This window comes from Heterodontus francisci, chromosome 23 (genome assembly GCF_036365525.1).
Source record: "Heterodontus francisci isolate sHetFra1 chromosome 23, sHetFra1.hap1, whole genome shotgun sequence".
Classification (NCBI taxonomy): Eukaryota; Metazoa; Chordata; class Chondrichthyes; order Heterodontiformes; family Heterodontidae; genus Heterodontus; species Heterodontus francisci.
The window spans coordinates 15,982,649-15,997,075 of NC_090393.1; the positions used below are offsets into that span (position 1 = coordinate 15,982,649).

At 39.8% G+C, this 14,427-nt stretch overlaps 1 protein-coding gene across 9 annotated transcripts in view; it reads right to left on the minus strand.

Annotated features, from left to right (window-relative positions):
• Positions 1-14,427, minus strand: part of acacb (acetyl-CoA carboxylase beta) — a 173,843-nt gene that overhangs the window by 56,624 nt on the left and 102,792 nt on the right. For 8 of the 9 annotated variants that reach the window (XM_068054741.1, XM_068054740.1, XM_068054734.1 and 5 more), the window contains exons 24-30: positions 13,694-13,807; positions 12,179-12,292; positions 8,536-8,625; positions 7,338-7,456; positions 4,587-4,610; positions 1,869-2,006; positions 48-147 (exon numbers count right to left, since the gene is read on the minus strand). In XM_068054741.1, the coding sequence (XP_067910842.1) occupies positions 48-147; positions 1,869-2,006; positions 4,587-4,610; positions 7,338-7,456; positions 8,536-8,625; positions 12,179-12,292; positions 13,694-13,807 (699 nt within the window). The remainder of the gene's footprint in view (positions 1-47; positions 148-1,868; positions 2,007-4,586; positions 4,611-7,337; positions 7,457-8,535; positions 8,626-12,178; positions 12,293-13,693; positions 13,808-14,427) is intronic. The other variant, XM_068054735.1, reaches the window with a different exon arrangement.

The window sequence follows — 14,427 nt, forward strand, 5'->3', positions numbered from 1 at the left end:
TTACAGATCCGAAATTTCATATGTAAAACTAGGAGAACACAGCCCACCTTATTGTCCTCCTGATCAAAGAAGGTGGATCTAGTCTCAGAAAATAGTGGACTATCCAGAGATGGGTCAGCAAAGCAGGCAATCACTTCTTCAAAGTTTCTTTAAAAAGTACAAATATTCAAATTATTAACAGACTAATAACAGAAAGTATTAAATAGTTTATATTGTCAGTGTGAGCCCACAGGTTAGGCATACGCAGAATTTATTCTGTGTTTCATTGGTATTATTTATTTATTGCAGGAGCTATTTTTGTAGAACACAGAACCAAAAAGTGAAAAAGGTCCTGATATTCTCACTCAATTTTAATGGATTACCTTTAAAATGTATTCATGAAATATTTTCAGTGCTAATGGTGCCAATATAGATATATAAATTAGATATTCTAATAATTTAGTACACTAACTATATTAATTTAAAATATCAATGCATACATCCATTTAAAAAAATCTTCTTTGCATTCCTCCTCTTCTGAAACCAATGATGCATGCTGCCATATATTCCACAGATATCTTCAACACCTCAAACAAGCAGCTATTATTTACTTTTGAGCCTATATGACAAGTGTCGGCAGGCTCTGACTATTGATGGGCATCACCTGACATCCAAAACATACACTTTCAAACAGAAGTGCAAGGGAGGGAAGAGAGGATTTAAAAGGAACCCAAAGTTGGAAAAGCAAAAGATACAGGATAGAATACAGCATTGAAGCAAGTCACAGAGGTAGGTGGGGCAAGGACATGGAGGCAAAGGGGGTCAGTGAGGATAAGGGTGATGGGTGAGCAAGATGTAATATGAGGACAGGATACAAGTGGTGGAGTTTGGATGAGTTGGAATTTGTATAGAGAAGATCTCATTAAAGAGGTACTTGAGACATCAAATCATAAAGCAACAAAAAGAGAGTGTGGTTTCGTCAGCAATGGGGCTGAACTAACAGTGGAGCCAGGCAATCTTGTGGAGATGCAAGTAACGAGTCTAAGTGGTGAAACTTGAAGCTCAACTCAAACTCAGAGTCAAACAAAACACTAAGGCTGTACATCATCTGGTTCAGCCTTCGTGAGCAGCTGAAGTTGAGGACGCTCAGTTTGTTGCAGAAGGCTGCCATTGCTCCTCCTGATGGTCAGTTGTTGCAAATTCTAGTTCATCCACAAAGATATCAGGCAAGTAATCTGTTACACACAGATGGTTGTAGATTTAAGGGGGATGGTGATGAGGTAAAGTTTTGTGCCAGTGACAAACGTGTGAATGTTGACACAATAACCACAGATAATATCACAAAGGACAAATATGAACATGAGAAAAGGAAGTGGGCCAAGGCGTGGGACCTTGAGGTACACCCAGGGTGACCATGGAGGGGTGGAAGACAGGCTATTGCTGGAGGGGTGGAAGACAGGCTATTGCTGGAGGGGTGGAAGACAGGCTATTGCTGGAGAGGTGTTAGCTGTGCTGAAACAAGAATAAATGGAACCTGCAAAGGTGAAGCACAGAAGAGAGGCAGTGGAACAGTGGAACCATATAGAAAGGTCAAGGAGAGATCACATGCTAAGGTCACGGACACAAAGGAGTTCCTTAGTCACTTTAAACAGAACAGAAGCCAGACTATAAGGATTTAGGAGTTTCAAAGTTGTGCCAATTTTTTTGAAGCTGTTGGCCAGCATTTGCTCATGTCCAAAGTTGGCATATGTGCTAATGAAACTCACCAAGACAAAAGATAAATTACTGCTGGTATCCTGGCAAACATGATGTTCCTTCTAGTTTCGAAAGAAATTGAGCAAAAACTATAGCAATAACTCTTGCGCAGTCTTGGTTTAGGCAGTACTCACTTAACTAAATCTTCAAATGCCTCAAATGCAACCATGACTCCCATTCTCTGACACAAAGATGACTGCATGCTAGTTATGAAGAGGTCACTGCTCTGCCGATTCAGCTCATAGTGAACTGTGCTGGTTGGAATACACATCCTACAGATTAGAAAAGAAAGGACCAGTCAGGTACACAAAAATATATCCAAACAAGAAACTTCATCCCTGGCTTTAATGAACTGATCTGCATTGGAATCAGACTAGTGCAGATTCATTTGCAAAATGTTCTCAATTCCAGACTAACTAATGCCTTTCGCTGCTCATACTTTCCTTCCTGATCCTGTTTAATTATACTAGCATGTTGACAATAGCGGATATGAGCTATTGTGTTTGGGAAGAGGAAATAAGTGAACCAAATCAAAAAGTTTAGAACGTGGAACAGTGGCACTTATCTATAATTCTTAATAGAAAGGGGAGAAAACAGCAACCGTCAGTGGGGGAAAAGTGAGCATAGAGTGCTCTGAAAAGGAAAGCTATCTCAAGACAACCCCAGTAATTAAATGTGACAAAAAGTCAACAATGCAAAAGAATTGGTATAACAGAATATTTCGTACCCTGTGAACCACAGCCTAGCATACGATTGTAGTAGTAGTGTTTTTTTCCTATAAACTTCAACTGGAAAATATTTAAAGCATGTTACTCATTGCATTTTAATTTATTACTTTTCAGAAACCTCATACCCTTTAATACATATTATTATTTTCCTCTCTTCAATTTTATAATGGATATCAACCATACAAAATTAAGGATCATGGAGTATCACAGTGACTATATTTCACTTGATTATTGAAATGGTAGTTCAGAATCTAGAAATAGCATAAAAATGTAAGGTAGTGATCAGCCAGTTAAAAGCAAATCATTTTGTAGGATACGGAGTGTACTTGCAAATCTCCTGAATGCACAGTACTTGAGACATTCCAAAGTGCTAGAGCTAAATCCAGATGAATGTGAGTTGAGAACCCCCTTTACAGAAAAGTTTTGAGATGATTCTCTGATAGGGAAAGCCAGACACACATTTCTAGGCCAATGAAAAGAGGGGCCTTTATGCGAGATGGTTGTGATGATTTCTTGTATTTAACCAGTTTTCACCAGGTGGCTTCTGCACTAATACTATGATAGTCTGCAATGGTCAATCTACACTGAAGAAATCTAATAAAAATTAAAGAGGGTTACATTAATTATAAGTGCTCAGTTGACCAAACCAAAATACCTGGTGCTTGCGAACGACCCAGTTGTGGTTATTATACTCAAACATACCGGATCCAACAGTTGCCTTTGGCATTGCAACCCTTGTTTTAAAGGCGCTGGTTGAATTTCAGCTTTTCCATTTTATTCAGTAAATTTTAACAGGAGACTATTACTCCAATAGATTTTTGATGAGAGGGCAAATTGGAATTTTTTGATCTTATGTAAAAGAAAAAAAATCCATTCTGCCTTTCCTATCTTATTGTTGTATTTGGAGGTTATGAGGAACAAGAGCTTGCATTTATATAGCACCTTTAATGTAGTAAAATGGCCCACAGCACTTCACAGCAGCATTATCAAAAAAAATTGACAGCCAGCCACATAAGGAGATAATAGGACAGGTGACCAAAAGCTTGATTAAAGAGGTAGTTTTAAAGAACATCTTAAAGGAGGAGACAGAGGTAGAGAGGTAGAGAGCCGGAGAGGTTTAGGGCAGCAATTTCAGAGCTTACAGCACCCTAGATGTTCTTCTTCTTTCATCACTACTTAAATCAAACCTTAATGCACAGTCTCCAACTTTAATTTTCCCAGGATTTCAAAACTCCAGAATTTCTTACCTCCTACAGACTTTTAAAAATGAAAGCTTCTGTCACCTAACCACTACTTCTGGAATGATCTCCTTTTTCAACTTACTGTTTTCAGTGCTGGCTGCGTCATGTTCCAGTTAGTTTGATTTCTCAAAAAACCTAAAAGACATTAATCTCTGGCACAACCAAGTTGAAAACGAAAACTGCAATTCAAAAATTGTTGCAGCTGAGATCAATTTCAGGAAAGTTACTGTAAATGTCAGATGGCATGCACGTTTGAAATTTTGGCATGCATTATATGAAAGTTTCCAGATCAAACTTGTAATCTTTTGAGAGGTGAGGGGGGTTTGATCCAAACTGGGTTAAAATTTACCAAATTCTCATGTCACTTTGTGCCAGAAAACATATAATGTGAAGGACCTTTAACACTGGCAATATATAAAGCAGCAATAATCCATTTACTACCATGGATTAATAAGAGGTAATGGAGATGGAACAACAAATCTCAATGGAGGACTGAATACGGGTTGGATGCCAAGTGAAATTTCCCTGTCTACTGTCAAAAATGCGCCTCAGTATGAAAGAACTGGCAAATTATGGGCAGCTTTACTTTTCTTATCAGCACAAACAAAAACATAATTCATTTATTTTATTTACTTATTTTCATATTTGTTAAGAGAAAGTAATCCCATCACATTCCCTATAATTCAGATGTGGTCTGTTTGAATCTGCCCAATTCAACTTTGTTCGGGACTGGTAATAGTTATGCTTAGCAATGGCACAGTCAGTTCAGGCCTCAGTTTGCACACTCCCCTAATTTTTCACCAATTGGGTTAGTTATTCACTATTTGCAAGATAGCATTCTTTTCTTTTGATCCATGCAACAAATATATGAACTGTACTCTACCTGTACAGGGTAGGATTGCTTCCTCTGAAATTGAACATTTAACAAAAAAAGTTAAGCGGCTTGGTAACTATAGTTACATTCACTTCGCCCAATAATACACAATAAATATACCATATTGTAAATAAACATGCCATTCAGAGCATGAGCCAGTAAAACACTGAAGAATTTCTTTGTAAAATTTAGAACTGATTTGTGGCACTCCTGTACCTTCAAGGTTACCGTGCATTGTGTAGCGTTGAATGGCACCACAAAAGCCTCGAAGGTCAGTTCAATCATCAGTCTGTGTGGGGTTAGTTGATCTGGGACAGGGTAGTACTGGGGAAATGCTATAATTAACTTCAAATCCTGTGTGCTTTGGAGTGGGGGTGGAAATCAGTTACCATCCAATGCCTCCTGCTGGAAAGGTCATTTGTGTGGATATGAGACAAGGCCACAATCAGGCACGGTTGGAATGCCAACCACCAATGTCACAACCATTTCAGTTGAATGTCCTGTCTAGTCTCATACAAAAAAATAGTAGCTGATAGGACATATGAGAAAACACCTCATCATGACACAGTGCCAGGGGAGAAAAATTAAAGCATTCTGAAAATAAACTGATCTACAATAGGACAGGTACTGACATATCAGGTTTATAACTTTGAAATAATAAGTAATAATCAGCACAATATTGAACAGTGTAATTGCACATTGCTGTTCTCAAACACTGTGGGTGAGAAATTGAGTTTGTTAGCATTTGTTTTCTGAGCACTAGGAGTGTGCTTAGAGCTCCAGGATGGCATCGGTGATACATACACACACTTTTGGGTGAATCATGCCAGATGCCATATTGGTGAGGCCATTAGTGCACAAGCAGTGAATGGCTGCCAGAAGTATGCAGAACAGCACGATCATGACATCAATCAGCATGCAATGCTGATTTGACGCCAGTGGTGCCATTTTGGAGCTCTATGCATCTTGTGGCAGGCGCTGAAAGATTTTTTTACTGCACAAGGCTCCTGCACAAATCAGTTGCTCACAGACATGGGTGCACTAATAGGCATTCTCCTTGGAATACACCATGACCTGGAGAATGAACAGAGGCAGCACAGAGGACAAGATGATGCTGGAAGGTGGGGTGGTGGTGGTGGGAAGGGCTCTCGGCAGAGGCCATATTCACCCAGGGTGCTTAGGGAACAATTCGACTACCTGAACATCAGTGAGGAACAATGTAACAGAAGTCTGTGCTTCAGTATAAGGACATCCTCAGGTGAAATCTGCCAATTGCTGCAGCCACAATTGCAAGCTCAGAACAGGGCAAAGACTACATTGCCAACTGTGAAAGTGACAATAAATTTTTATGCTTCTGATTTCTTGAAAACATTTTCAGTCCACTGTTGCATAAAGTAGGCCACTCAGGCTCTCTATTCAATGACAGCCAACTACATTTTATTCTCTCTTGCTAAAGAGAAGCAAGCGAAGTGAACATATGGCTTCACTATGTTTGCAGGCTTCCCTATGGTGCAGGGGGCCATTGACATTGGCTAAGCATGTGAGTGTGAGGTGAGGAATAGGAATGTTAGGTATAAGTCCTGATTGATAAAGATTGTTGGTAGGTGAATGATGGGGGTATGGTGAATTGAGCAGTGTCTGAGGTTAGTGATGCAGTTGGTAGGATATGGCATCTGAAGTTGCATTCAGTGCTCTTAACCACTCATGTGAGGTTATTGAACTTATGAACATACAAATTAGGAGCAGAAGGCGGCCATTCCGCCTCTTGAGCCTGCTCTGCCATTCAATAAGATCATGGCTGATCTGTTTGTGTCTCGAATTCCACACTCCCATCTACTCCCCATAAGTTTTGATTTCCTTGCCTAACTAGAATCTATCTATCTCTGCCTTAAAAATATTCAATGACCCCGCCTCTACCACCTTTTTATAGCACTACGGAAAGGTTCTTAGCACTTGATGCCTGGCATTGACCTCCTTGGCTATCTGCCGCACTGCCTTCTGAACCTTGTCCCCTGTGGATATAGGATATCATTCCTACTTTCCACCTCCTGCCAAGTCCTCCAGTGCAGTATCTGACAACCTTGGAGCCCGTTCTCTCCCATGTTGTGCCATTATTCACTGTTTCCCATGTCAGACTCACTTCCTGCTAGTCTTCCAGCACCTGCTCCAGCCACAATGCACCTCTCCTTTAAGAGGTGCAAGCTAGCTTTAACCTCTGCAAAATTCTTCAACTTAAAAAGATTATACATTCTGATCAAGATCAGCAGAGAACTTGTCCACAATCTCCCATTTCTGAGCACTGCACTTGCAGCACACATTCAGGAAGATTACCAGTTGATTGTAGGCTGATCTATGGCGGCAGCAAGTTACAATTTTGGGGCCCCCTGCTGATGCATACAGTCAATGAACAGCGCAGTTAGCACTGGCTACAAGCAGCAATCATAGAAATGAGCAGGCAGCACTAAGTTGCCGTACTGCCTGCATTACATTGAATGTGCACGGTTTAATCAGGCAACGCAATCTCCGTGTCCATTTTCAGGGGCTCTCCAATTTAGCTCCCAAAGAAATCAATGCTCAAGAACAGGACATGGATAAAACACATATTCCCCAGTAACAGTTTGAGTGCAGTCAAAGTAGAGAAAACATTTTTGGTTCAAGTAAAGCTAAAGAATTCCAGAAAAAAACATTTGAAAAGGATTAGCAATGCACACACATGCACACCTTTTTATTATGCGGAGTTTAGTTTAAACCTGGCAGTACCTGTTTGGATGAGACGAGGGAAGCATGAACTGGAAATCCACCACACAAATGCCATTTTGCAGCTGATGGTGTTGTACACTGTTGAGTTCGTAGGCAATGTATGCTCTTCGCACATAGACCTTTAAAGAAAAGTATTTCTGTCATCTGGTAAGATGAAGGTTCAGCATCAAACCAAAGATCTCTGCAAGAGATACGACTGAAACAGAGTGTGAAGTCTCAAGAACAAAAAACCTTATGAATGACCAATTTGGAGGAAGCCATCAGCTCATCAGAGGGGTGAAATGAACTTAACATTGTCAACATAACGGAGAAAAAACAGATACTTTTGTAGTTTTCTCAAAACTGAGTTATCTTATTAAAGAGTGTTACTAGGGCTTTCCCATTGGATCAATGACCAGTCCTATATCAGGTCAGTTCTGAGTTATCTGATCACAGTCAGAATGACAGTGGTGCTGCTACAGTTGGTCTTAGCAACCAGAGACGAAGGAAAGTGAGATTGGTTTAGGGAGAGGGGCTGAGAAAAATATGAAGCTGTCCTTTCTAAACACTATCCAATATGTGGGTGAGGGCAGGATTAGACAGAGATGTAATACCCCCATGGTTGAATAGCCTACTTACAACCGTCATTTAGGAACTATAAGATATAGCCTAGAACGCCTATACATGCGTCAGGATATTGCGGCACTTGAATGACAAATACAAAAGTTAGGGGATCACAAGTGTTGGAATTTAGCCTATAATGTGGGAGCAACCCATGGTTGTTGAATGATCTCCATGTGCTTTGTAACAGAGCAAGTGATTGTATTCATTGTTTTAATTATCGTAGTATGTTGGCTTAAGTGTGTGATATGGTGAAAGTCATGGCAAATGCATAATTATGAATTAGCACCATTAAGTAATGAGGAATCAGAAATTGTTCTTCACCTGCAAGGTGAGAGACTGTAAGGATTTAGAAATTGGCATCTTTTGCTTGGAATCTATTACAGCACACAATGAAAACATTCACTTAAGTGAGATTCTAGACGTCCTGGAATCACACAACGGCAATAGTCACTGATCACAAGTGAAAAAAAGTGAAAGAAATAAAAACTCTTAGATTGCGTAAAAAGGGGATGAAAAGCAAAAGGAAATAAAATCCATAATTAATTCAATATCGCATCTGAACCATTAGCACATGTTCAATAAATAACGAATTTACCTCAAGAGCTGCCATCCGTACAACCTGGTTGACGTGATAGAAGAAACTGGGCAGGACATCAAAGATGGAGGTCTCTGAGAGGATCAATTTCTAAAGCCGAACAACAATAAAATCAGATTCTAGTCCACTAATCCCTGCTTGGCCCATCACAAAAACATACAAAACTTCAAATATTCAGAATTTTAAAAATAAATTGCATTCTTCATGCTCTAGGGGTCCCCCGTTTGTTTTAATTACATAATTAGTCATTCAGAACAGCATATATGCCCTAGTCACAAAAGAGATGGATAAGAAATTACAGAAATAATGCATCACAAAATGAAAGAATCCCCAACAGCAGGGTGCTAGGTAATAAGGTACAAAAACACTAGCTTCAGCCAATTGTCTGTCATGCCATCCCTTAAACAATATTGCAAGACTATAACCAATGCAGAAGGCCATTCAGGTCATCTTAAATTATCTATTCAGAGAGATCCTAACATCCCTTATTTGCAACATCTAATTGCATCTTAAATGATTCCAGGGTTTTTGGTCCACTCCTTTATTTGGAAGTTTAATCCCCACATGGATCACTCACTGTGACAACTGTGGCTCAGCTGGTAGCACTCTTGCCCCTGAGTCAGAAACATGAGCATAAAAGTCCAGAATGATCCTCCGATACTGAGGGAGTGCTGCATTGCTGAGGGTGCTCTCCCTTGGATGAGGTGTTAAACTGAGGCGGACATAAAAGGTCCCATAGCACTATTTCGAAGAACAGCAGGGAAGTTATCCCCATTCTCCTGCCCTACATTTATCCCTCAATCATTACAGAAAAAAAGCAGATTATCTGGTCATTATCACATTCCTATTTGTGGGAATTTGCTGTGCACAAATTGGCTACCGTATTTCAATTCAAAAGCACTTCATTGGCTGCGAAAAAGACTTGTATTTATATAGCACTTTTCATGACCACCGGACGTCCCAAAGTGCTTTATAGCCAATGAAGTACTTTTGAAGTGTAGCCACTGTTGTAACATAGGAAACATGGCTCCAATTTGCACACAGCAAGCTCCCACAAACAGCAATGTGATAATGGCCAAATAATTTGTTTTTGTGATGTTGATTGCTGGACAAATAGTGGCTCCAGGACACCAGGGATAACTCCCCTGCTCTTCTTTGAAATAGTGCCATGGGATCTTTTACGTTCACCTGAGAAGGCAGATGGGGACTTGGTTTAACATTTCATTCGAAAGACAGCATCTCTGACAGTACAGCACTCCCTCAGTACTGGACTAGAATGTCAACCTTGATTTTTGTGCTCAAGTCCTGGAGTGGGACGTCCTGAGGTTCTGAAAGGCATTATATAAATGTAAGTCTTTCTTTCTTTGTGTCCTTCTTCATATCAATAACTTCTTAATCTCTTTACATTAAAAACAGATTGTAAGAGCTTCTACATGTATATAAAAAGGAGAGTAGCTAAAGTAAAGGTTGGTCTTTTAGAGGCAGAGACAGGAGAAATTATCATGGGGAATGAGGAAATAGCAGAGACATTGAACAAATATTTTGTGTCTATCTTCACATTAGAAGACACAAATTACGTACCAGAAATAGAGGGGATCCAAGGGGCTAATAAGAGTGAGAAACATTAGGTAATTAATATCAGCTGAAAAAAAGTATTGAGAAACTTAAGGGACTAAAGGCTGACAAATCACCAGGACCTGATGTCCTACATCCTAATGTTCTAAAAGAGGTAGCTGCAGAGATAGTGGATGCAGTGGTCATGACTTTCCAAAATTTCCCAGATTCAAGAATGGTCCCTGCAGATTGGAAGTTAGCAAATGTAACATGTTATTCAAAAAAGGAGGGAGACAGGAAAAAGGGAACTATAGGCCAGTTAGCCTGACATCAGTTGTTGGGAAAATGCTGGAATCTATTATTAAGGAAGTCTTAAAAATGCACTTCGAAAATCATAGTATGATCATACAAAGTCAACATGGCTTTATGAGAGGGAAATCATGTTTGACAAAGTTATTAGAGTTTTTTGAGGATGTAACTAGTAGGGTAGATAAAGGAGAACCAGTCGATGTAGTAAACTTGGATTTCCAAAAGGCATTCGATAAGGTGCCACACAAAAGGTTAATAGGCAAGATAAGGGCTCATGGAGTTGGGGGTAGTATATTAGCATGGACAAAGGATTGGCTAACGGACAGGAAACAAAAAGTAGGGATAAATAAGGCATTTTCAAGTTGGTAGGCTGCAACTAGTGGAGTGCCACAAGGATCGGTGCTGGGGCCTCAGCTATTTACAATCTATATTAATGACTTAGATGAAGAGACCGAGTAACGTATCTAAGTTTGCTGATGATACTAAGCTATATGAGAATGTAAGCTGTGAGGAGGATACAAAGAGGCTGCAAAGAGATACAGACAGGTTAAGTGAGTGGGCAACAAGGTGGCAGTTGGAGTATAATGTGAGGAAGTGTGAAATTTGGTTGCAAGAAAAGAAAAGCAGAATTTTTTTTGAAAGATGTGTAACTTCTCAATGTTAATGTTCGTAGGAACTTGGGTGTATTCATACAAGGAATATAGAAAGTTAACATACAGGTATAGCAAGCAATTAGGAAGGCAAATGGCATGTTGGCCTTCATTGTAAAGGGATTTGAGTAGAAGAAAAGGAAGTCTTACTGCAATTGTACAAAACTGTGTGCAGTTTTGGTCTCCATAACTGAGGAAGGATACAGCTGCATTGGAGGCTGTATGGCAAAGGTTCACTAGATTGGTTCATAGGATGAGAGAGTTGTCCTATGATGAAAGGCTGAGTAAATTGGGCCTGTACTCTCTGGAGTTTAGAATAATCAGAGGTGATCTCATTGAAACATACCAGATTCTGAAGGGGCTTGACAGGGTAGACACAGAGGTTGTTTCCCCTGGCTGGGGGATCTAAAATACTTGGGCACAGTCTCAGGATAAGGAGCTGATCATAGAGGACTCAGATGAGGATAAATTTCTTCACTCAGTGTTGTGAATCTTTGGAATTCTCTACCCCATAGGGCTGTGGATGCTCCATCATTTAATATATTTAAGGCTGAAATAGACAGATTTTTGGTCTCTCAGGGAATCAAGGGACATGGTGAATGGCAAGAAAGTGGAGTTGAGGCAGAGGATCAGCCATGATCATACTGAATGGCGGAGCAGGCTTGAGGGGCCTTATGGTCCACTCCTGCTCCTATTTCTTATGTTCTTATAATCAATCCTAAAATTACCTTTTACTAATTTGAACACATTAATTTAGAGTAATATTTCAGGTTAATGATTACTCTATCCTTTGTTTATAGTAGTTTCCCCCCTCACCTTTTGGCTACTTTAGGCTACACATCATTCCTGACCAAGAGACCAGATGTAAAAGCACAGTACTCCCAGTCCTCTACGAATGCTGCTCTAACCATTAAGGCATGTAAAAGAGCAACCTTAGAATAACTATACAGCCTCTTGAGCTTGCTCTGCTATTCAATAAAATCATGGCTGAACTTCTACATCAAGTCATCTTATGTGATCTACACATTACTGAAAACGTCTTTTGGTTGCCTGAAAAAATGAATTATGCTGCGAAAGCAGCTTATTGACCAAATCGCAATAGAAACACAATACTAGAGTCATGAACACACCTTTAGATTGTCAGGACAGAACTGGTGCCCATACATATCGACAGCAGACAGGAAGAGGGACTCCACCTGATTATGCCGTAGTTCATAGGAGGGCAAGTGCGATGCAATCAAAACCTAAAAACATTAATGAGAAGTTATATCAGAAAGAAGCTGTGTAGATGGTTTCAGCCAAAGTCACAGTGAATACTACAATTCATCTAAGTACAGATGGCTGGGAAACTAGAATTCATCAAGTTTGGATGAGCTGGTGACAGAGATACAAAATGGCAAGGTTCACATGCTGAGGGCTATCCAGTAATCTCTGCTGAATGCTCATATGCGTGGATGTCAGACAAGAAGTTGTTCAGGTTTAAGTGTGATGGCCCAGATGACTGAATAATCTGCCTATGTTCACTGTCTGGGATCAACAATGCAAAATAGTTGCTTGGGTAGGATACACTTTGAACTTTACCGCTGCTGAGTCTTTGGCATCAGGAGAGGAATGTGAGTGAAGCACAAAAACAGTAACGGTTGAATTCTTCTATCCATGATCCAGAGAAAAATTACATTGAAACAAACCTTTTCCCCAACCATCTCTCTGCCACCAATAAAAAGCAATTAAAACAAAGCAAATTAGAACAGACTAAAAAAATCCTGCCATGACAACATATATTGCTTCCACATGGTGAACAGGGATATATCAAGGCTTGATGTTTGCCCTTCTCACATCATGATCCATGGTGTATCAATCAAAAAAGCAGGTGGATAGGAAGAGGAAATCAGAGCTAAGAAACACACCTGGGTAGTTTTTAGTATATTCTTTTTGCTTGTTACAGATAACACTGACATTAACCAGGGAAGGAACTGTGTACCCACCATCTTGGCAATGGAGGTTAAGATGGACAGACAAAAGAAAGGAATACAAATATAAAAGTGGAAACTTACTCAAGTCCACCCATTAAAAATAAGTAACTGAAAAACATAATTTTCTGTTTTGTCACAATGTTATTATTTTTAGAAGAGGATTTCAAAAACTTCTATTTTCTCTTCAAAACTTGCAGTTCTCCCACACCAGGCACTTCTTGCAGATGACCTGACCAGAGTCCTCTGACTGTGCGACAATGAACTGATCACTGAGAATCACATCACAATGTTCCAAAAATTAACTCCGATAGTCCCTCTCCACTTCCATGGGGAATTGTGTGGCCTTGGGCAGCCCTCTCTGAAAGTGTAGCTTAGATCAGTAAAATGGGAAATTGAACTGTCACCATGATATCAACACACTGATGTCTAACATCTGGTCTCATTTAATTCACATCTCTGGCATATATACAATGAACATGTGTGTGCATTAATATATATCATACATTAGAGACTCTTTGGCTGTTATTTTTAAAATTGATAACAAATGTCCCTCTTCTATTTCACTGGTTTTCTAAACTTTGAAGAATGACTCCTATATGCTACCAATTTCCATTTTTTGGGGGTACACTAATGGAGCCACGCTATCTGTTTTCCAGTTGTGCAAACTCTCACCTGCCTGGATCGTAGTGCCACCTTGGAGTTCTCTATTCTGCTGAGTTGTGTTAGTTCAGTTAAAATTACCATCAGCTCATCTGTCAGTGTGGGATCTCGCGAACAAAGCTGATCCTAAATCAACAAGTGAAATAAAATGGATCACATGCAATTGTTCTCCAACACAAAATAGGTACAAATCATGTTACTTTATGAACCAAGATATCATATAAACTCCCCCTCCACTATCAAAACATCAATATACCACAATTACAAATGTTCCACAAATTGTATGTAGTACCCTTGTTATTAACTGCTCAAACAACCAAGCTTAACAGCTTCAATGAGTCCTGCACTTTAAAGAGGACCCAAGTCGAACCCTGGTCTGTCCTGATCTAGCAGGTCTTAACTGGGACAGCAAATTGTCAATAATTCCCATGAGCTAAGGGGTTGGTGGAGGGAGCTAGATTTCCCCTTCCTGACTGCTTTTCAATAGCTTCTGCCAGGAAGTGTGCATGTCTGCACATCAGGTGAGGGCAGGACGGGCTTCAAAGGAGGTACCATAATGTGACGAGCACCAATGGGAGCATATCCCAATTAGAGTCACTTTCTTCAAAACAGCGAAAAAAATTGGAAACAACAAAAAAAAACATCTCTCTTAGGCAGGACATTCCATTACCAGTCCATTGACATATTACAATGATCCACTGAGATATTACAGAGAGTACATGATTCAGTACAAGTTGGACATCAGC